This window comes from Xiphophorus hellerii, chromosome 4 (assembly GCF_003331165.1).
Source record: "Xiphophorus hellerii strain 12219 chromosome 4, Xiphophorus_hellerii-4.1, whole genome shotgun sequence".
Lineage (NCBI taxonomy): Eukaryota > Metazoa > Chordata > Actinopteri > Cyprinodontiformes > Poeciliidae > Xiphophorus > Xiphophorus hellerii.
Genome location: NC_045675.1, coordinates 11,958,243 through 11,980,417, shown reverse-complemented (window position 1 = coordinate 11,980,417; position 22,175 = coordinate 11,958,243). Strand labels below are relative to the sequence as shown.

Genomic DNA, 22,175 nt, shown 5'->3' with positions numbered 1-22,175 from the left:
TTTCGAAGAGCATCGATTCCTTCAGCACCGACTGCCACTTCTTCTCCCCTCATAGACCTCAGGTATCTGACTCTTGTTGGAAAGCATCAGAGGTCAGCTGGTAACAAGATGCTGCTTTGTTTTCTTCCTCCTCTCCGGCAAACACAAACAGCTCTGCTGATTGATGGCTGGTGTCTCCTGGCTGTGTTGTTGGTTCAAGTGGTTAATTACTTTCTGTTTAGTAGGCCATCAATGGAAGAAGATGTGAGGGGAGACAGAGTGATGGTGAACATGAGGAAGTGAGCTTTTGTGTGTTGTATTAGGTCAGAATGGCTGTTCAGCTTGGACAGAAGACTGGCTTTACTGATATTATCTACTGACATGGACATGTGGCTAAAGAAATGACCACATTTTGTTGAAAATGATAGGGACTACTGTTGTAGCTGACTGTACAGCTGTTGTAGCTGTTCTGTCAATTACAAGTTAATTCAAAGGCGTGAGAAAATTCTGGATATTTCTAAAACAGAATTGCATTTGCAAGACTTTGTAAGGATAAGAATATTTAGCTAATGGATGGATTGCAAGGTCAGTGATTACACTGATGATCCCACAGATCCAAATGAGTTTTGAGTAAAATAAATTCTGATTCCCTGCTGTTTCTACAAGAAAAAACGAATGCTTCCTGAATAATTAATAAACAGGCAAAAAAAACCCCCCAAAAACCTATATAATAAATACGTTACCTGGATTCTCTCTGAAGTTAAAAAAAATCTTTCATGGTTGAATTTGGACTTTTGATAGCAAATGTTACTACTTCTGAGGTTCTGTCATCTCCGTTCCTATCTCAGCTCGGGGTGCCAGTAGCCCACATTTAGTCATTTGGCTTTTATTTTGGTGGGCCCACTTTCCGTGTTGCCCCAAAATCTCCAACTTCTTTAAAGCCGTGGGTCACAGGTCACTTCATTGTCCGTCTCCACTATGATTGTGGTGTTCTCTTATCAATGTCTCCTCAAACAAATTGATGCAATTCTTCAAATCTGTGTTTGCAAACTGAATTACCTGAATTTGTGGCGCTTCTAACTCAGAGCTTCATTGGGATTCTGCCATTAATAAACCCACCGGGCCGTGCATTGAGGTCAGATTCACTTTGTTAAAGTCACTTTTGAAAAAAAAATTGAACATATATGGTGTGTTCACACCAAACGCATTACACACGTAAAAAACGCATCCGACGCTTCAAGTTTGACGTGTTTGCACTATGAATTCAGACTCTTGACATTTTGCTTTCGACCTAGCGTTTTGCACGTCTGGTTTCCATCCAAAGTCTATGTGGACGTGCGTCGATGGCGCGTCAGATGCGGCTTTAGCCGTTGTTTTTCTTGGCCAGCCTATTTGTCGGACGCTTGATGCGTCAAACACTCCTGGGAACCCAAACGCTTCCAATCGCGCCCCACTAGACGCATGAAACGCGCCGCGACACAGACTTTTAATGTAAACCGGATGCGCCTGACACACAAAAGGCGTTTGTTGTGAACGCGTTTTTAAACTACTTCCTCCTGTTTTTATTCACATCTCAGGCTGTTTTAAAGAAATCTCTTGTGATGCTGCTTATATGGCTTCAGTTTAGCTGCTGAACTTAGAAGCGTTCCGTACTGCCAACTTCAGCTACAACAGCTGGTTCTGTCTGCTTGAAAAACTCTCATTTCTGATTCAGTTCAGATATTTTTGTGGGTATTTCCTCACTGTTCATTACCCCATAACTAATAGGATAGAAGTAAAAACTTCACCAAGTGAAGTCGGTTACTTTGGAGGTAAAGTGGGAAAGCGAAACAACAAAAGGCACAATGATTGAGGCTAAATTAAGCATAAGGTGCAACAATTATTTGCATGCCGTGTGGCAGTAAAATGGTTTTTCTTGGTTGTGTGAGCAAAAATCAAAACAAATGTGTACGTGATCTGATCAAATGACTTCTTCTCTTTTTTTTTTGTCCCATCTGGCTGGATTATCAATCCACCAGTTTGATGGGTAGCAAATTTGTTCTCATCTATTACTGGAGGAAACCGTTTTCCTTAAATAACACAAAAAATGTCAGCAAGAAATGTAAAGGGTCAGAAAAAGGGACAGCAACCTACATATCTCTGCCATCCTCCATCTAAAATAACGCCTTCCCAATTCACCGACTCACTTGGGGCCAATTCATTTACTCAGCTGCCTCATGCAGCACACACACAGCCAGCCAAATCCCTGTAGATCCGATCCTCAGAGCATGCAGTTAAAAAATTCCTGCACTGATAGAAACTCCCTCCCCCTTGTGAGTAAGAGCATGCACACACCACAGCAAGTCTCTATCCCAGTGTCCCCAGAGGGCCGCTGCGGCTCGGCGAAGATGTAGAGCTGCTGTGCAAGTGTGACATATTCCACAGACAGATTGCCACTAATGAAAGATATTACTCAGATATGCATTAGTGTGGAGGTAAAGGAAAGGTCAGTGTGGGAACAGAGAAGGTGTGGGTGAACGAGAGGAGAGAACAATGGGAAAGGAGGAGAGCAATTAAATGAAAACAGAAGAGCTGCATGCTGAGGAGAAAACAAGAAATGGAGATAGGCAGGGGAGGCAGAGGAGAAATAAAGGAAGACAGGGGATCAGGTGAGAGGACATGGAGTGGACACAGGGATTTGGCAGTGTGCAGACAGCGAGCCCAGCGAAGATTGTGTTTGTGTCTGGATGCAGCCCACGTCTAAGAGTAAAGACCGAGACCTGCATCAGCCCTGCAAGGCTGATTTTACTGACTGTAAACACAGGCTAATAGATAAATGCACAAACATTCCCGCATCATCCCAACCATAAATAAAAATACAACCAAGTGCATGTTTACCCAACTAAAAAATAAAATTTTACAATGACACAATGGAGAAAAAACAAGCATAACAGACGCACATGAGTAGATCTGATCTGGTTTAAGATTTTATTTTGCGGTTATAGGAATTAAATCCATAACATTTTTCTATACCATTTGTAGTGTTTGCATCCATTTTCTCTGGTTGCTTAGAGAGTTAAGTAGCACTCTAGCATTTTGAAAGCTGTCTATCATCTGTGTTTTATCATCAAATTAGGGGATCCTGGACATAAATCAATAACAATATATATCAATATATGTAGACCAATATCAATAAAAACTATATCTGATAGAATTTTCAATAATTTCACTGAACTGCACTGAATCCAGAACCACACAGCATTCTGGGGGATGTAGGCAGAGGAAAGACTTTAGGCTCTCAACCTCTCAAAGCAGCTAAGCAAGGTTGGTGAAATCAACCAACTTTCTTGCTCTTTGGTTCCCTAGCAACAACCTGTTGAGTAACTTCGCACAGCAGCAGTTTCAGGTTTTACCTCTGTGCTTTGCAACTGCTTAAAAATAAAAAGATGAAATTGTGGATGAAATGGGAACGGTTATGCAGTATTTTAGATGTTTAAAACAAAAAAAAAACTACTCAATAATTATCAACTGAGATGAAACTCTTATATTGTGACACGTTTTTCAGCCTTACCATCCAGCCCTACTTCCACCTTACTCTTTTTATAAAAAGACAAAATGGAAGTGTTTGGAAATCTGTGTTATTCATAATCACTTCTGTATCAATACATTTTAACAGCGGTAGTTGCATTCCTGTACTTGTAAGCAAAAGACAGATTGCTTTAAACACTTTTTAATGTTTGTTTTAATTCATTCAGCTGTGCTGTCTTTGACCATACAGTCAGACTCTTATACCACTCCATGTCCGTGAAACTCTGGACACTGTTATGGGACTCCACGTGTCTAAGCAGTCAGAGTTTTTTTTTTAAGCTCTTACAGCTGGATGTTTTTTTATAATGTAAACCAGATGTGTGTGTTTGTGTAAAACAGCCTTTGATATTTGACAGCTCAGTGGACTGAAGAGGGGAAAGATCAAGACAGTGTGTGTGTTTAAGAGTGTCCTTGTGCACTTTGGGGCTCTGACAGACAACATTATGTCTGGTACACTGAAGAGCAGCAGATGAATATACCAGACAAACGCATCTAATTATGTGAGGATGAACAGCAGAGAAGAGGTGTAAAAGCAACAAAGGGAAACCATCAGTATCATTTAAAATGTGATTAATTAGTTATGATGGACCAACAATCCTTCAGATACAGTGAATGAATGATTCACTTGTTCATTTTGAGTGTACCATGTTTTTCATCAATGTTGTACCCATGTTACGTACAGTATGTCTTCATGTTATCTCGCTAAGCATTTTTCCTGGACTCAATTAAGTAGACAAATAATGACTTATACCAAGAAATCATTGTCTAATTTTGTTTTTTGTTGTTTTAATTAAACTTTTGTTTTCCCAGACTGACTGACGTATGACATATGATCCTCTGGTGGATTCAGTCTGATAGATTTAGGTCTGAAATGTCTTACTGTACCTGGCGAAGAAGGAGGCAGCTGCAGAAGTGGCAGTCGGTGCTGAGGTGGTTACAGCCGGCGTGTTGGAGGGAGAGTTTGTGTGTGATGGAGAGTTTGCGCGCGCAGGGGAGTGAGAGTTGTAGCGGTTCAGGGCCGCTTCAGTCACTCCTTCTCTTGAAGCGTCAGAGATCATCTGGGAAATCTGAAACAAAGAAAAGGAGATTCTTAATGCTTCACAAAAACGAGAGCCTGTTTACAGAGAAAAACAATTTTAAAGATAAATTACCAATAATACGCCCAAGTTGATATATGTGCACTATGGACAAGTCTTAGGTGGTAAATTAGCATTGAGGCTGCTTTTACTTATTTGTCAAGTCTAGTTTGAACATTTAGTCACCACATTCACAAAGATGAGATCAAAACAGAGAAGATAAATTGAAAAGAGAGCTATTCTCCTGAATCGTCTCTTCCAGGCTGACATATAAGTTAGTTTAGATGAACATCTGTGTTCATCATGTAAAACATTTCTACACACATTAGCTAATCTTCGGTCTAATACTTACTGGATAAACAGATAAGTAAACTCATGTAGTTTTCTGCTGTGACCCTTTTTGAGGGAGATTAATCCAATCTACATTGACAAATCCTCCTGTTTTTTATTTTTGTTTCTAGGAAAAAAGTTAATCCTTTTGCGAACATTTGAACACCACAGCAAAACCTTCTCTATTCAATACAGTGTGCGTATTATTAATAGTTGACTGACCGTATATAACCTCTGTATTGATTAGCAGCTGGTTGTTTCCCTATGTAGAGAAACAAATAAAATAAACCTTCTGGTTCGTCTCATAAGACCCTTTAGTTAGTTGCAACAGATTTTAAAACACACAGAAAGGTTGTATTAAGACATATGCAATGCCATAACCAGGTACACATAAAACTGTATCATCAACATATGTCTAAAAAATTAAGAAGAATGAAAAACTGCGGTGATCCACAACCCAGATCCCCAGGAATCATCCTGCATGTTTAAAAGTGTTCCCCGTCCATCACACCTGTGTCAAATGATGCATTCAAGTGTCTGCAGAAAAGCCTGTTAATGACCCATTCATTTAAATCTGATATATGTCAACGGACAGTTATCTGAAACATACAGGATATTGGTCACTTTGGACTGGCGTTATGAACCTCTGTAGTAGTACACTTTGCACTGACGATTAAACAGCTAATTCTTTCTGCTAATGATGAATTGCTTGTAAAAGTTTTGCCAAATTAAAGTATACTTTTACTAAGAAACATAAATCCAGGTTCCCTTTATTGGTTGGACTCCTTTCCAAAGTAAGAAACGTAAACCTTTCTGCAGGAATGTGTTTTTAAATGTACCTGTATAGGATTAATATAAAATACTGCCAAAGGATCTTCAGACTGAAGTAATAAATGCCTCCCTCTCTTCCTGACCACATGTCCACACACACACACACACACCCCTACACACGCCCACACACCTCCACACACACACACACACACTGAATAACATGTGCTGCTTCTCTCATGTATTCAGGTGAATCATTTATGTCACAGGTGTGGATTATTGATTACTACTCTTTATTTGTCTGTCTAGTACCAGACAGCAGAGCACCTGAATTATATCCAAATACTTCAGTGGAGGAACTCTGTGGAGTGGGTTGTGTGTCTTTGTGTTCTTGTGTGGCTCAGTGTCTGCACTTCTCTACATCGGTGCGTAAATCAGCTCAGCTTGACGTGTATTTACTGCCGAGGCTCCTGGGGTCGACGGAGGCTGCCCACTGCTTGATAGATGGCCTGTTGTAAATAAAATCCCTGTGCAGTTTGTATACAAATACAACACTTCTTTGTGCTTTTACTATACTCAAATGCTCACAGTACACTGTAAAAACATTTAGTTGTCTACTATCTTCTGCTCTTTAAGTCAAATAAATTTAGCAGGTTTTAGGTTTTGAACCTAAATGTTTGAGTTTGTGAAAGATAAACTTACAACAGTAAATTACGTCAACTTTTATATTAAGAGTTGAGTAAACTAGAGTTTTTAGGTTAGCACTTAAAAAACAGAAAGAAAAAGACAGGAGTGGGAACTATTTCCCAGAATGCTTAGCAGCATGTTTTTGTATCCTGAGATGGAAGTGCGTTACGTTGTTCTGACTCCGGTGTTAAGTTTGCAACGCTTGGGGATAATGTTGTGTTCACACTAAATGTTTTTAGCAGAATTCATTGTGATGTTTAATAAAATTTATTGTCAGATCTGAAATTTTGTTCATGCAATTTAAAACAATAATTTAAATTATTCTAAAGTGAAAAGTAGTTATTTTAACTTGATATTGTGAGTGAAAATAATAGAGAAATGTGGCTCTTTAACCAGGTAAGGACAGTTTTTATTTGCATGTTGTGAAATAATCATTTGGTTTAAATTACAGCATTAAGTTAAAACTCACAATTCAAGATTAATGAATTTAAAAAAACATTTTTTAGACAACTTGTCTCTTGTTGTTAAATCAACTTCATGAACTTTAATTCCTGAGTTAAAACCAAACCAATTTTCTTGTTGACTTAAGTTACATTTTTAGCAGGTGGACTTTCATTTTCAAGCTACTTTCAAATGTTTTACAGTGCAGATATGAAGTGTGGGTATTAGAATTGCTGTTAAGCAAATTTTGCTTGAACGGCGAAAAGAAGCCGTGAAATCTAAAGTAATTAATTAGTTCTGTACAAAAAACTAGCAAACTATTTAAACTACATGCATGTTTCTGCCTGAGAAGCCATGGTAATAATTTAGATGGATCTGTCTGGCATTTCATGCCCAAAATTATTAATAAACCTGCCAAATTTAGAATTAATATTATTTTCATTTGGCAAAGAAGTTTATTTGTGAATACTTCAGGGTTTTGGTGGATTTGTTAACTTTTCTTAATGCATCAGCTGAAAAGTTTCCTATTACTGTTTTACATCAGTATTTGTAATTTTCACCACATGACAGTAGATTAAAGGTTAAACCAGAAGAAATTACTAAATAAATCAGTCTCCACCCAGAAATCCAAGTTTAAACCTAGAACATTCTTAATATGACGCAAGCCGATGTTACAATGTTTATCCTGCATTTCCCCCTGGACTAATCCGGATACAGTGTGGCTCTGCAGAAATACAGATTATATGGGTTTTTCTGGTCCCAATCTGAAGAAGACATTATAACCACACCGGGAGCTTGGAGAGAGAGAGAGGAATTAAACACAGTGATGCTTTAAGCTAAATGTAAATTCATACACAGTACTCTCTGCAGCAACTGTAGTCATCGAGCAAGTTCTGCACTAACCAGTCATTTGATTCAGGCGTTTTGAAGGAATGCATCCAAAAGTTGTATTAAAGAGTATCAGACCACTTTACTAAAGAATGACAACAAATTTTACAAGCTTTCTAAATATTAGACAATAACATTTTACCTTTAAATCAAGTATATTAGGTCGTAAATGAAGTGTTTATTTTTTATGAGATGTAAAAATCAGTTTTATTTTGATAATAAATTTTAAATACATTCTTAATCAACTGTTGCTCTCATTCATTATGTCCAGGACTGACAACAGTAAGATTTTTATGTTTACATAGGTTAAGTTATGAGTAATTATATAAAATAAGAATAAGTTAACACTTAGCCTGTCACTTGTAATGACTGATGCGTTTTTTATTTGGCTGTCGGCATGGAAAGTTTATCTGCCTCCTTTTTAAGAGTACATTTAAAACATCTGAGTCCAACTTAAGGCCATAATCAAGTTGTTCTCATGAAGGGAAAACCTTCCAGATATTTATTTAATTAAACTTTTTTTTGCAAGTGGAACAATTTCCTAGTCTTCCTGCAACCCGGATTTGTTTCCAGGCTACACATCTAACAAATCAAAGTTTCCATGGTTACGATTTTAGTATTTTAGAGGTTTTTCAGCTTTTCTTAATTTTTTATTTATTTTTCAGGTTTAACCTTAAGTCTTATATTCCAGACAGATCTATTGAAACAATTAGAAACTGATATAATGTAATACAAAAGGAAGGTCTTCTGTGGGTGTTAGTGAAATATAATGAATAAAGTAAATTAAAATTAATTGCTCCAATATGTTATTATTAATATTGATACCAGTTCACACATAATTTTGAGTCAGAGCAATTAATCCAAAAAATTTGGCAAAAATCAACTTTATTGACATTAAACAATTAGATATTTAGATTTGATTACATTTAGTAAAGCCGATGGCGTGGTTTATTTTTTGTTTTATAAAGTACAGTTCCTGTTTTATTGCTATTTTCATTTGGAAGAGACACAATGAGGGCAAAATGATAAAACACGTCTTATTATCCGGTCAACAAAATACCAAATCAAAGAAAAAATCCAAATCAATACGTATTACAATAACACTTGATTCTTTTTTTTTTTTCTCACCTCGGCAAGAAATTTGAGAGCCATGACTTTCAAACATTTTTTGTTCCCTTTTATGAAACCAGATGAGCAAACAGATTAATTAGTTTAATCTTAATAGTTTGTTTTGTCAGGGTAATATGTTGACATTGGAAATTTAATCAACAGAATGCAAACCATTACATATTGTCTTATTAATGTTGTATATCATTTATGTTCAGTGCAAATTGTATTAAGATTGACCTAGAATACTACAAGAAACTTTGAATTCAGACTAAAAGACACTTATTGCTGCTTCACATCTCTCTGCTTCAGTCTGGAAGCTTGTAGAAACTCTAATCTGTGATTTTCTGTCGTCTAATTCAATTTCTTCAACACAGAAACTGGTTGAATAAATTGTTTAAATTTGTCTTCTAATATAAAACTGGTTTCAAACCCAAACAATTCCTGCGATTGTCATGAAGTGGTGCGGGTGAGGTGGTGAGGCAGAGGCAGCGGACCCAGGAATGATGAATGTGATGATGAATTTAATTGTAAATAAGTCCAGTAACAAGCAGCAGGCACAAGGAAACACTGACGAAACATAGACGCTAACATTGACGAGGACCCGACGAGGAACAAGGAACACAGGTGGAGTTAAATACACGGGAGGGTAATCACAGAGACGAGACACACCTGGGAACAATCAAGGGGAGGACAGGACAACGAAGAGACTAAGGACACAGAAAACTCTAAATAAACACAGATCCTGACAGTACCCCCCCCTCAAGGGCGGCTACCAGACGCCCAAAAAACAAAAACACAACAAGGGTGGGCGGAGGGGCGCTGGACGGGGGGCCAGAGTTCAGAAAAAACAAAAAACAACCCACCATTGCGGGCGGAAACACGGGAAGGGCCAAGAGTCCAAAAAGAAACAAAAAACTACCCACAGGGTGGGCGGAGGCAAAGGAGGCGGGAACCACGGAGGTGGTCCGGCGGTCGTCCGCGGCGGCGGGAACCACGGAGGTGGTCCGGCGGTCGACCGCGGCGCTGGAGGCGGGAACCACAGAGGCGGTCCGGCGGCCGTCCGCGGCGCTGGAGGCGGGAACCACAGAGGCGGTCCGGCGGCCGTCCGCGGCGCTGGAGGCGGGAACCACGGAGGCGGTCCGGCGGCCGTCCGCGGCGCTGGAGGCGGGAACCACGGAGGCGGTCCGGCGGCCGTCCGCGGCGCTGGAGGCGGCGATGATGAGTCCCGGGGGCCGCCCACAGACGGCGACGACGAGCCCCCCGAGGCAGGGTCTCGGTCGGAGCACAGGGGGTCTCGGTCTCAGGTGGAACACTGGGGGTCTCGGTCTCGGGTGGAACACTGGGGGTCTCGGTCGGAACGGATAGGGACTGGGTCTCGGTCGGAACACTGGGGGTCTCGGTCTCTGGAGGAACGCTGGGGGTCAGAGTCTCTGGAGGAACGCTGGGGGTCAGAGTCTCTGGAGGAACACTGGGGGTCTCTGGAGGAACGCAGAAGGTCAGGGTCTCTGGAGGAACGCAGAAGGTCAGGGTCTCTGGAGGAACGCAGAAGGTCAGGGTCTCGGGTGGAACACTGGGGGTCTCGGTCTCGGGTGGAACGCAGAGGGTCTCGGTCTCGGGTGGAACGCAGGGAGTCTCTGGAGGAACGCAGGGAGTCTGAGTCGGAACGCAGGGAGTCTCTGGAGGAACACAGAGGGTCAGGGTCGGAACGCAGGGAGTCTCCGAAGGAACGCTGGGGGTCTGGGTCTCGGAAGGAACACTGGGAGTCTCGGAAGGAACACTGGGAGTCTCGGAAGGAACACTGGGAGTCTCGGAAGGTGCGCCGGCTGGAACGCCGGCTGATTCGGCCTCGGGTGCGCCGGCTGGAACGCCGGCTGATTCGGCCTCGGGTGCGCCGGCTGGAACGCCGGCTGATTCGGCCTCGGGTGCGCCGGCTGGAGGTGAGCCGGAGCGGAGCCTCGGGGCCGGTTGCGGGGGCGAGCCGGAGCGGAGCCTCGGGGCCGGTTGCGGGGGCGAGCCGGAGCGGAGCCTCGGGGCCGGTTGCGGGGGCGAGCCGGAGCGGAGCCTCGGGGCCGGTTGCGGGGGCGAGCCGCAGCGAAGCCTGGGAACCGGCTGCGGGGGCGAGCCGCAGCGAAGCCTTGGAAACGGCTGCGGGGGCGAGCCGCAGCGAAGCCTTGGAAACGGCTGCGGGGGCGAGCCGCAGCGAAGCCTGGGAAACGGCTGCGGGGGCGAGCCGCAGCGAAGCCTGGGAAACGGCTGCGGGTCCGGAAAGCGACGAGGGGCCGGGTGCACCGGCGGCTCACGTCGCTGTCTCCGAGCGGGCAGCGGAGGTGGCGGCTCCGGAAAGCGACGAGGGGCCGGGTCTGCCGGCGGCTCACGTCGCTGTCTCCGGGCAGACAGCGGAGGTGACAGCTCCGGAAGGCGACGAGGGGCCGGGTCCACCGGCGGCTCACGTCGCTGTCTCCGGGCTGACCGTGGAGGTGGCGGCTCCGGAAAGCGACGAGGGGCCGGGTCTGCCGGCGGCTCACGTCGCTGTCTCCGGGCAGACAGCGGAGGTGGCGGCTCCGGAAAGCGACGAGGGGCCGGCTCCACCGGCGGCTCACGTCGCTGGCTTCCCGGACGAAGGAATCTACGGGGGCCGTATCCGGGGGGTGCTAACACCAGTCTTGTCCCCCGGAATAGCTCCCGCTGCAGGTCGGCGAGGGCTTCAGTCAGCTCCCTCTCCTCCCTGCCGGATCTCCGCCTCGGTCCGCTCCGCCTTTTGGGAGGGAACCTCACTCCAGCTGCGTCCATTACCAAGCGAGCCTCACCGTTCGGTATGGTCGGGTCCTTCTGTCATGAAGTGGTGCGGGTGAGGTGGTGAGGCAGAGGCAGCGGACCCAGGAATGATGAATGTGATGATGAATTTAATTGTAAATAAGTCCAGTAACAAGCAGCAGGCACAAGGAAACACTGACGAAACATAGACGCTAACATTGACGAGGACCCGACGAGGAACAAGGAACACAGGTGGAGTTAAATACACGGGAGGGTAATCACAGAGACGAGACACACCTGGGAACAATCAAGGGGAGGACAGGACAACGAAGAGACTAAGGACACAGAAAACTCTAAATAAACACAGATCCTGACAGCGATCAGTTGACTGTTTTATTGATGTGTGAGCTTGTTGTTGCTAAGGGAAATAGCAGTAGTCAGTAAGTGTAGAAAAGAGCGACTCTACTCACCGCACATCTGTCCTTGGTCTGCCTTTTTTTGTGCCAGAAGAAATACAGTAAATCTTTCAAAACATATTAGAGGTTATTATCTGTTCTCTCAGGACCAATTTCTCTGGTGACAAGAGCTTGTAGTGAACAGCAGAAAAGCTTTTGTATTGATTTCTAAATAAATGGTCGGCAGGTATAAAAGTGCAAAATCACCAAGACTTTTTTTGTGTGCAAAAAAAAAAGCAGTAATATACCCAAATGCATCTTGGGATCTTACTACAGATTCATTACAAATATTTTATGTGTTTATCTTAATATTGATGATCATGAAAAGCAAACATTCAACAATTTGAATTTTACCAAAAAAAATTTCTAACACAAAAATATGCTACCAACAATTTTGCTTATTTACTTGAAGGAATTTTCACCCAGAACTTGCTCAGGGCTCCTTTTACTTCAATTATTTATTTACATCACGGAAATAATCAGCCTGTGATTTTGTTGAAGGGCTCAAATTGCTTTCATGATGGTTGTTGGCTTGTTGAAATGGTTGAGTCTGGTATCAGAATGCCACACTGGTTACTGGTGTTACTGGTGAGTTACACCAACACCAGTAACATACCATACTTTACAGCTCTGGAGTGTATTTAAAACGGCTCCATTTTATTACATTTAAATCAGTTTTTTTATACTTTTGTAACGGACTGGTTACTAAAACCAGATTTTAGCGGAATGCTCACTTTTATAGCCTGGATTTTCACAAAGAAAAGAGGCTATATAACCTGGTCGGAGAAATGACACAAACAGAGAATATAACATTATTTACTCATTAAAGTAATTGTTCCTGTGTTTGTCTTCATGAGGTCATTAAGGTTGGTCCTTTCAGATTTCCCCACAGGAAAGGCTGAGCTGCTGTCTATATCTTCCGGTAAATTGGGTTATACACTGGATGAAACTTTAATGATTCACATGAGGAAATGTAGCTACAGCAGCAGCAGAGAAGCACCAGAAACAGTAGAGACGTGAGGAAACACAGGGCCAAACGTAGTGAAAATAATGAGCTCAAAAACAAAGTAGATGAGGACAGTTTCACTGGTCAGCTGGTCCAGAGATTGGCTGGGATTTGATTAAATTCATGAAGGATTTCTAGAGGAAGTAAAACCGGTTTAAAAAACCCCAAAAACATAGATCCTGACAGTCTTCCTTTTACAGGACATCGTTCATCCACACTGGTGGTAAAAATGCCCTCATTCATCTTCATAACAACATGGCCACCATTTCCTACAGCATTTGCTCTCTTCACCTGTCTCTGGTGTAGTTTGTGCTTCAAGGGTAACGATAAAACTTGTCTGTTTGTGTATCTACAGATGTATGTGCTCCCGTTTGCTAAATGCAGGAAGAGAAGAAACAGTCACTTTATTCAGAAGGAATCAGAGTCTAACAGTTTGTGAAGGTGGGAGCAAGTAAAAAACATAGATAAATGAAAAATTACAAACAGCTTGTTCTAAAAAATTGTTTTGAATATGCTCATGACTTAAATGTTAAAATAAAATCCAGACTGCACAGTATGGAGGCTAATTCTCTCTATATTATTGAGGTAAAGGGCTTTCTCTCTTCTCAGTCCAAAATGAATCCTAACATGACCTCATCTCAAAGTTTGTCCCGGACAAATCAAATCAGTAATATTTAGCATATGATTATGTGCTCTTTTTCTCTTTAACATGAAGCATAACATATAAATATGATTATCTAACAGAACCACAGCAAACAGGGGGTTTGCAGCAGTACAGCTAACTTCCTGTTTCTGTTACAGAAGAAACGTCAGAAATGTTTTTTAAAAATTAAGTTTCTGAGTTGCACAGATTTCCTGAGGTTGTTTATGTTTTCATTGCCAGGCTGCTGCTGGCACTAGATCTAGGTCTAAGCCTACTAATGCATCACAAATATGAAGTGGAAGTCTATGTTTGAACCATAAACTTAAGGCTTCAGCTTAGAAAATGTCTTACCACATGCAATCTGCGTCTAGATTTGAAAGTAATCTAGATGCACTCAGTCATTTTACTGTGTTAGCCAGGCTGGATTCATATTGTAGGCTGATTGCAGGTGTTCAGATTTAAACTAGTGGCTGGTAGCACTTGCCTAAAAAAGTAAAATTCTCTCTCCTTATACACTGACACATTTCTTACCTAATTAGATCCAAACTGGCTATGAGGTTCACTGTCAGCAGTGAGTAGTTCTCCGAATCGGTGTATGAAATGTTTGGCAGCTTTAACTAAACTTTAGCTATTTGAAACGGCATCTGGTTTCAATTTTATTCTTTAAAGTTTCACATTTTATTTGAAAACTACCTTCACCTCCCTTTGCACTGTTTTTATCCATGCTTTGTTTCCTAATACACCTGCATGTGTCGCCATGGATACGCTTGTTGTTTGTCATCCAAAATAACCAGGGGATACTTTTTTGAGTCACTGCAAACAACCTTTAAAGCGAGTTAATCTAAATATTGATAAAATCCCACAAGAACACATTCAGGGACATGAATCTGTTTTCATAGAGATGGTGAGGACCAGAAGGTTTTGTCACATTATTGGCACCACTGGTGAAGTAAATTAATCTTTTCTTGCTAATTTTGAACTAACCAGGCAGTGAAGTATTTGGTTTTGTACGATCTGTTGATAGTCTAGAGTCCTGGTTCCTTTAATTTACAGTTACCAATAATTGTCAAACATGTAGCATACTGCATGTATTATTGTATTAACTCTTGATATAGAAAAATTAATGTTACCTGCATATTTATATGTGTCTTATTCGAGGTAATACAAAGCAGATATTTAACAAAGGCAGGATGCACCTTGCATTGCTCTTATTAACAAAATTTGACAGGTTGTAGTTATAAATCATCCCTGAATTGTATGGGCAAATTTTTCCACCTGCCCTGCACCCCTTGTGTGATCATAAAACTTCTCATAAACATAAAATATGTTGGTTGCTGCCTCTTACACTGCTGACACAGCAAGATTTTATTATGAGTTATGGCTGCAAACAGCAGGGATCCTTGAGTAGATTAGAAAAACACATCTTCAGAATGTTACTACTTTATATCTATCAATCCCACAATTTGGGTTTATTTTTCTTGTTTTGCTACAGAGTTTGAAAATTTTTAAGGAGTTTTGTTTGGCTTATTTATTTTTTTTAATCTGCAGTTATAAAACTATCTGAAACAGTGCTGGAACATTATGCTCCTATAGTATTTTTGGACTTCCAAATGTTGGATACATCATGGAGGAGCCAAGACATATAAGTTGCAAAACTAGGGTTGGCAAATTCAAATTGCATTAAATCTCTCAGAAGCAGTTCTTTACTGTCTCTCCTATTTCAAGCCTCTTCGTCCTCTTTTTCTACACCGCAAATCTTTCATATCCTCGTCTTTCCTCAGCATTCCCATCTTTTGATCACCTCTCGACTCATCGCCTCCCCCTCCTAGAGCAGAGTGATTTATTATCATGTTCCTTTTTTCCTGCTGAAACACCATTACTGTCAAAGTCACAATGGAGACACACGAGCGCCCTTCAACACTCACTGGGGCGCGTTTTAATGGACGCCAAATACATAAACACGCAACACATTGAGAAAAATCAGCGTAAAGAATTAAACAAAAAATACGAAGTTAAAAATAAAAATACTTAGTGTCTCAGATGGAGTCCTTTTGGAGCAGTGGGACAAGAATTGGCTTTTTTCAGTGACCATCCTGAAGTAATTGCCATCTAAAACTCTGAACTATCTGTCCATATGATAAGAAAGAGGAAATATTAAAGCAGAGGGAGAAAAAGAGACGTGAATAAGTATAGAGGGAATGTAAAAGAGAGTAAAAGAGTGAAAGGGTACTGAGGCTGTGTGTCATAGAGTCCCCAGAGTTCTAATTATCACTGTATGAATTATTACATCTGTAACTTTTGGATCTCCCCCGGAGTCTCAGCTGCTGCCTCCACCCATAAACACCTCTAGACCACCCTTCACTTCAGGCTATTTCTCCCTCCTACCTCCCGCTCCTTTATTCCCGCTCCCTCCCTTCCTGTCTCACCCAAAAAACATCTACATGCTCCACTAGTCATTTCGAGTCCTTCAAGTCACTTGAAAGCTTTAATCTAAGTGGAGAGGCCTCTCATTCCTATTTAAATGTGATTATAAAATCTGAAAGCTTGAAGTTTTTATACACTTTTTTTTTTTTTTTTTACCAGCTGAACTTATACAAATGTATCTAAGTTGTATATGTGTAGCAGGGTTTTATTTTAACAATATTACATATGTGATTTCATTTAGTCAACAAGTTGGTTTTTTAAGACATTTATCGGTGCTTTAAATTCTGTTACGCTGCTCTTGGCGGTTGGTGGTTACCGTAGTAACCAGTAACTGACGGCTCCTCCCCCTTTTTTTCTGCTGCTGTTTGCAACTTAGGACCAGCTCTGTGTTTTCTTTACAAGTATTATATTTTAACATAGATTTTAGACAAATGTAATTATATACAGTGTTTCATGAGTAACTTTGCTATTTTGTATATGTTTTTATTATTAATATTGCCCATCTTATCCATCCATCCATTTTCTAACACCCTGGTCCCTAGTGGGGTCGGGAGGTGCTGGTGCCTATCTCCAGCCCACGTTCCGGGCGAGAGGCGGGGTTCATCCTGGACAGGTCGCCAGTCTGTCCAGGTTGCCCATTTTAGCTATGTTTAATTTAACAAATACTAACTGCTGCCAACTGCTCATTGGGAGCTATTGCTTTGTAGTTTTAGGGTTATTTATTGTATTTTATTTAATGTATAGGGACAGAATGTGCTGGACTGATGTTAACCACCAACTTGATTTTCTCTTTTGTTAGAATAAATACAGTGAACCTGAGTACGTCTGTCCTGAAGTCAGCCTACTGGATCTGAGACGAACAGAAGTAGTTACACTTACATAGTTACACTATGTCATTATCAATATATTAATTGAAAATGGTTTCAAAACAACAATTTTATCACTTGTCACAATAATTTCTGGGACCATTTATCATCCAGCAAAATTTATCATGACAGGCCTGTGTTGTAGTTTTCTCTGTTTATGCTGCTCACATCAATCATTTGGCCACATTAACATAGGTTTCCATAGTAACAATGTTAATGTGTTCATTAGAAAGGGTTTTTGTGTGAAGGAGAAGCTAATGCCTCCAAACACAAACCTACATTTGTGAGCGCCTTACCTGGTATGGATACAGAGTGACTCCTCCATTAGTCCGGTTCTGGTGCTGATGGGCCTGCAGAGCTGCTGCACTCAGAACCGCTCCCCCACCGTTATTACTGGGACTGCTTACGCTGCTCACTGGTTGCTGCTGGGCACCGGCTTTCCCTGAGCTGGGGGAGCCATTCCTTCGGTCCACTCCCGCTCCCAGACCCAAGGAGCTGGGTTTGGATCCCAGTCTGTGTCCTGATTCTTGGAGCTGTTGAGTTGTGGGACCACAGCTGGACGTTTGCGCCCCTGAGGGACTCCCTTGACTGGGGGTGGATTGTCCATGGATCGGGCTTGGTGTCGGGGTCTGACTGGGGCTCGGAGAAGGAGACTGCGAAGATGAGTGAGGAGTGTATGGAGCAGTCACAGAAGAGGACGGGAGAACCGAAGGAGCCCATTCACGTGAAACTGGAACTCCTGGCGGTCCCGAGGCGCCTACTGGTCCTGAAGGTCCATGAGATCCGTATCGAGCTGGAGGCGAAGAAGTGGGAGACAGATCCCACTGATCCAGGGTGAGGACCATGCGCACAGCTTCCTGTTTGAGCTGAGTGAGGTGAGTGGCGCAGACATCGCATCGACTGTCGCGCTCGTTCCACGCACGCCGAGAACTGTTGGGCACCTGAAGCTTGTCGTGGAGGAGGAGTGAGAAGGACGGATCCTGGAGGAGAGATGAAGACCAACGGGTTAGATTAAAGGTTATACTTCATCGAACAGGTTAGGACAGGTCTATTCAAAACATGGACAATGAGATTTTAGTCAGATCAGTTCTGCCTATTGTTGATTGCTTCAGAATGAGCTTGTTTTAGGGCCAAATATGCTGCTTCTGGCCATGGCCCCCCCAAACTCAACTTTTACATTCACACTCAAAATGGATGCAAACAGATGCATATATCTTTGAAAAGCATTACTAGAGCCTCCTGCACAACCAACAAGAATGCAGCAAATTGCGTCTGAATAGTCAACAACAAAATACTTGTCTTTTCCAGCAGCCATTGTACAGCACATACAATGGTAAAACCAACTGACCAAACATACTGGAGCTCCATCTGGGTTGCTAGGTGATGACCTGGATTTGACTGGGGTTGCTAAGTAACAGCACAGTGCCAGTTGAATGTCACTTAACAATTGAGAAATTTATGAAATGACTCATTTTCTAGACACCAAAAAATATTAACTTAGGTGCCAAAAACAACTGGGTGTTTTTTAAGTGCTTAGACTTGTATTTAGAATAAGTTGAGACCCAAATGGAAGCATAAAATGAAAATGAATGGTGTGATAATTTAACGGTTAATTATATAGAACTAACTATAGGTGGTAATTACAAAAAGAAAAGTTAAAATGTTCTGTCAACATGATAAAGGTAATAAAAACTCTTGAAAGATTAATGTTAGAGGAAGAGAAATGCATTTTTACATGAACTGCTTCTAAATGTGAAAAACTTTCACATTTTCTGCTTATTACCTTCATATATTTGATATGAACTAAAATATAAAAGACAAAGCAATCACTCATGTTTAGAAAATACACAAATATGCATGCTTAACTGTGGTTGTGGCAGATACTTTCATATTAAATAAACTCAAAAATGCATACCGAACATTTCTGTATTAAACGTTTTCTTTATGGCTGTGATGTGATATTTTAAATGTTTTCATTGACTGTAAGTGGGAAAAACATCAGGCTTAAAAAAAAACAAGGCTTAAAAACATCAGTCTGTGCTTAATTAATTAATCTACCTACATAATGTATTACACTCAATGAACTGAGTTAATGAAATGAATTAAAATTTCAATTATATTCTAATTTATTGATTAGATGTGTAACCTGAAGACATAAAGGCAACATTCAGACTCTGCAAAAACACACATTTTCTTCCATTAAAGGCCGTGTGATACAGAGGAAGTTCCCTAATGAAGGTGACATTTCTTCTTCTGGCATCCTCAAGCATGTTTAACCTTTTCAAGAACAGAGCAGATTAAACAACTGCTTGTTTTGTAATCGTTGGCTACGACAGTTAGATGAGTGGAACATGAAAAATAATTCTTAGGCATTTTAGGATTTATGTTTTCATCTTCTATTCCTTTCATCAAAATCTAATGTACCTGCTGCTTCTGCTTCTGGTTCTGGTTCTGGTTCTGCTCTGCTCTGCGTCCCCAGAACCAGAACCAAACATGGAGAAGCAGCATTCAGCTTCTGTGCACCACAAATCTAGAACAAACTTCCAGAAACATGCAAAAATCCTGAGTTCCTTTAAATGAAAGATAAAAACCCACCTGTTTGAGCTGCCTTCGATTAATAACAACTGGAACACTTGAGTATTTCTTGATGGTGACTTTTATTATCGTATAAAGCACGTTGAATTGCCTTGTTGCTCAAATGTGTCACCAAAATAAACTGTACTTGACATATGAGGCAGTATAAGAAACGATGTGATGGCAGCTTAAAGAGCTCTGGAAAAGCCTAGTTGGATTTATTTACCTTTGATTTTACCTTGCTATGGATTATAACGCTGCTATCCTCTTTTAGAGAAACATAAGAGCACTGTATGGCTTTTAGTTCATGTTTATGGATTTAAAATGAGGAGAAGGGATTCAGTGTCGCTGCAGAGATGTTTGTTTGGTCCACTGGTGAGGATTTCCACTAACTAATGTTAGTTTGGACTGAATTTGATGGCAATCTCACTTTAGTTACTTGATAAAAATAACTGATGCCACGTTATGCAGGCTGTCCAAACTAAACATCACTCAATGGATAGAAGAGATTAAAAAGTCCAGAAAGATTTGCAGACTGGATTTGAAAATTGAGATTTGGCAGTGGGTGAAAAATGAAAGTTCGTTTACCTTGCGCACAACAAGCTATAGAAGTGAAGTTTGTGCTTTTGCAGAATTAATCTTAAAGCAAACGAGATTCAGAACCTGCACATATTTATTAACCTTTGCAGATCAAACTCTGATTGTTTGAGGCAAAATAATTATCCACAGTAAGTCTGAAAGTATGCATGTTGCATTTAAACACTGTTTATAAAGTCACAGTGTGACTGTGCAAGTAAAATGTCAAAAATACAACCTTTGTAGAAATATTATATAACTCTTTTTCCAAAGATTATAAGCTAAGCAGCTAAACATTACACTGCAGCTTGACTTGCAGTTTTATGGAGGGGCTCTGTTGGTGGTAATTCTGTCTTGTAGCACCTCATTTATGTAAATAAATGTAATGCACCTTTAGTGAGCTCATGGATTTGCACTAAAGGAAGCAGTCGATAGTGGTAGTAAAGCGAGGGCTGAGCGTGCAGAATCTGTGTTTCCAGACTAATTGGAACCACTTGTCCAGAACAAAGCTGCTCTAAATCTCCTGCCGTCCCTTTTTGGGCTAAATCTCCAAGTTAACAAGCAAAAGCACAAACACAGATACGAATCACAGTCTGAACCTTTCTGATCTCAGTGAAAAAATATTTTTGTTGCAGTTTCCACAAAGCATTAAAAGCTTATCTGACAAAACTCACTGAGTAGAAAAAAGGTTTTTTATTTAAAAATAGGAATGCTGACTGTAAAGTATTATACAACTGTAGATGGGTTTACAGTGAGTCTGTTAAATCAATGTGTTCCTAAATCATCAAACTGTTTCTTGCAAGAGTATTCAAAGGTTTTTGCACCTTTTATGCTACGTCAAACAAAAAGAATTTTTTTTACTATTTTTCTCCACTAAACTTCATTTTATTGAAGAAGCATATTCCCCAAACCCAAATAAATGTAATTTATTTCCATTCTTCATCTTGTTCACATTAAAACCTTTTCAAAGTGCCTGAATGAGCTGAGATCTCTGCGGTTCAGTCCAGGAGCGCAGGAAAGAATCTGCAGAGTGAGATGTTAATCAAAGTGATGCGTTGGCTCTGTCCGTTTATTGACTTTTATTCAATACATGAGTTATAACCACACTGATCACATGTGTGTATATGTGCCACCAATTATTAAGCCTGTGATGGACGTTTCCCAGCAGAACAAAACAGGCAGATATGAGAACGCAAAGACAGATGACTGACAGAAACACACAGCAAAACCTTTAGAGAATTAGATGTGATTTATTAAGCCTCAGCTCGTCTGGAGATATTTTTCTGTTAGTTTGCGCCACTACTTGTTTATTTTCTACATCATCCAATCTGCTGAAAGAACAGCTTATAGTGTCTGAATGAATGAGTCTCTCTCACTAAAAGAAATCTGCTACTTTTTCTCTATCAATGTACCCAGTTGTCCATGTCTGAGTGCTGATGTGGATACAAAGCAACGCTTCATCTAATCGTAAAATACCCCTTCTTAATCTGAGAGCCGCCTCCTCGGCTATATAAACAAACCACACAACCACAAGATGCACACACACACACGCACACAGCAGGACCCTCAGTGTGTGTGTGTGGGCGGGTGGTGTATAGAGATAAAGAGTACCTTGTAATATGTGCAAACCAGTCAAAACAGTAGTCTGGTACGAGGAAGACTGAGGTCAAACCTGGTGCTAGATGTACCAGGATATCTTGATTTTTCTTTGGAAAAGTTTTCATTCAAGCATCTAAATATATTCCCATTAAAGTAAGAGTAGCGGCGTGTCAGAGTTTCTATTTCCACATGATGGTTTGAACAGATTTTAGTTAAATTAATTGTGCAGCTCAGTGTGATGGACTGGATTTTATTCACATGTATCAGAATATACTGTAGATGTGGCATTTTCTAAGTTTTTATTTGTAAAAAAAAAATTACAAGGGGTTTGAAGGTGTGTGAATATTTATGCAAACGACTGTAAGAGAAAATAGAGCTGACACAGAGCTGGTTGCTGTACATTTAATCTCATTGGGGTCTTTGTGACCCCTC

The 22,175-nt window shown here is 41.0% G+C and overlaps 1 protein-coding gene across 1 annotated transcript in view; it reads right to left on the bottom strand.

Moving 5' to 3' along the window:
* The window catches only part of kif26ba (kinesin family member 26Ba), a 107,024-nt gene that overhangs the window by 56,609 nt on the left and 28,240 nt on the right, over positions 1-22,175 (bottom strand). The window contains 2 exon segments of the mRNA XM_032560925.1: positions 4,432-4,613; positions 17,291-17,974. Coding sequence (XP_032416816.1) covers positions 4,432-4,613; positions 17,291-17,974 — 866 coding nt within the window.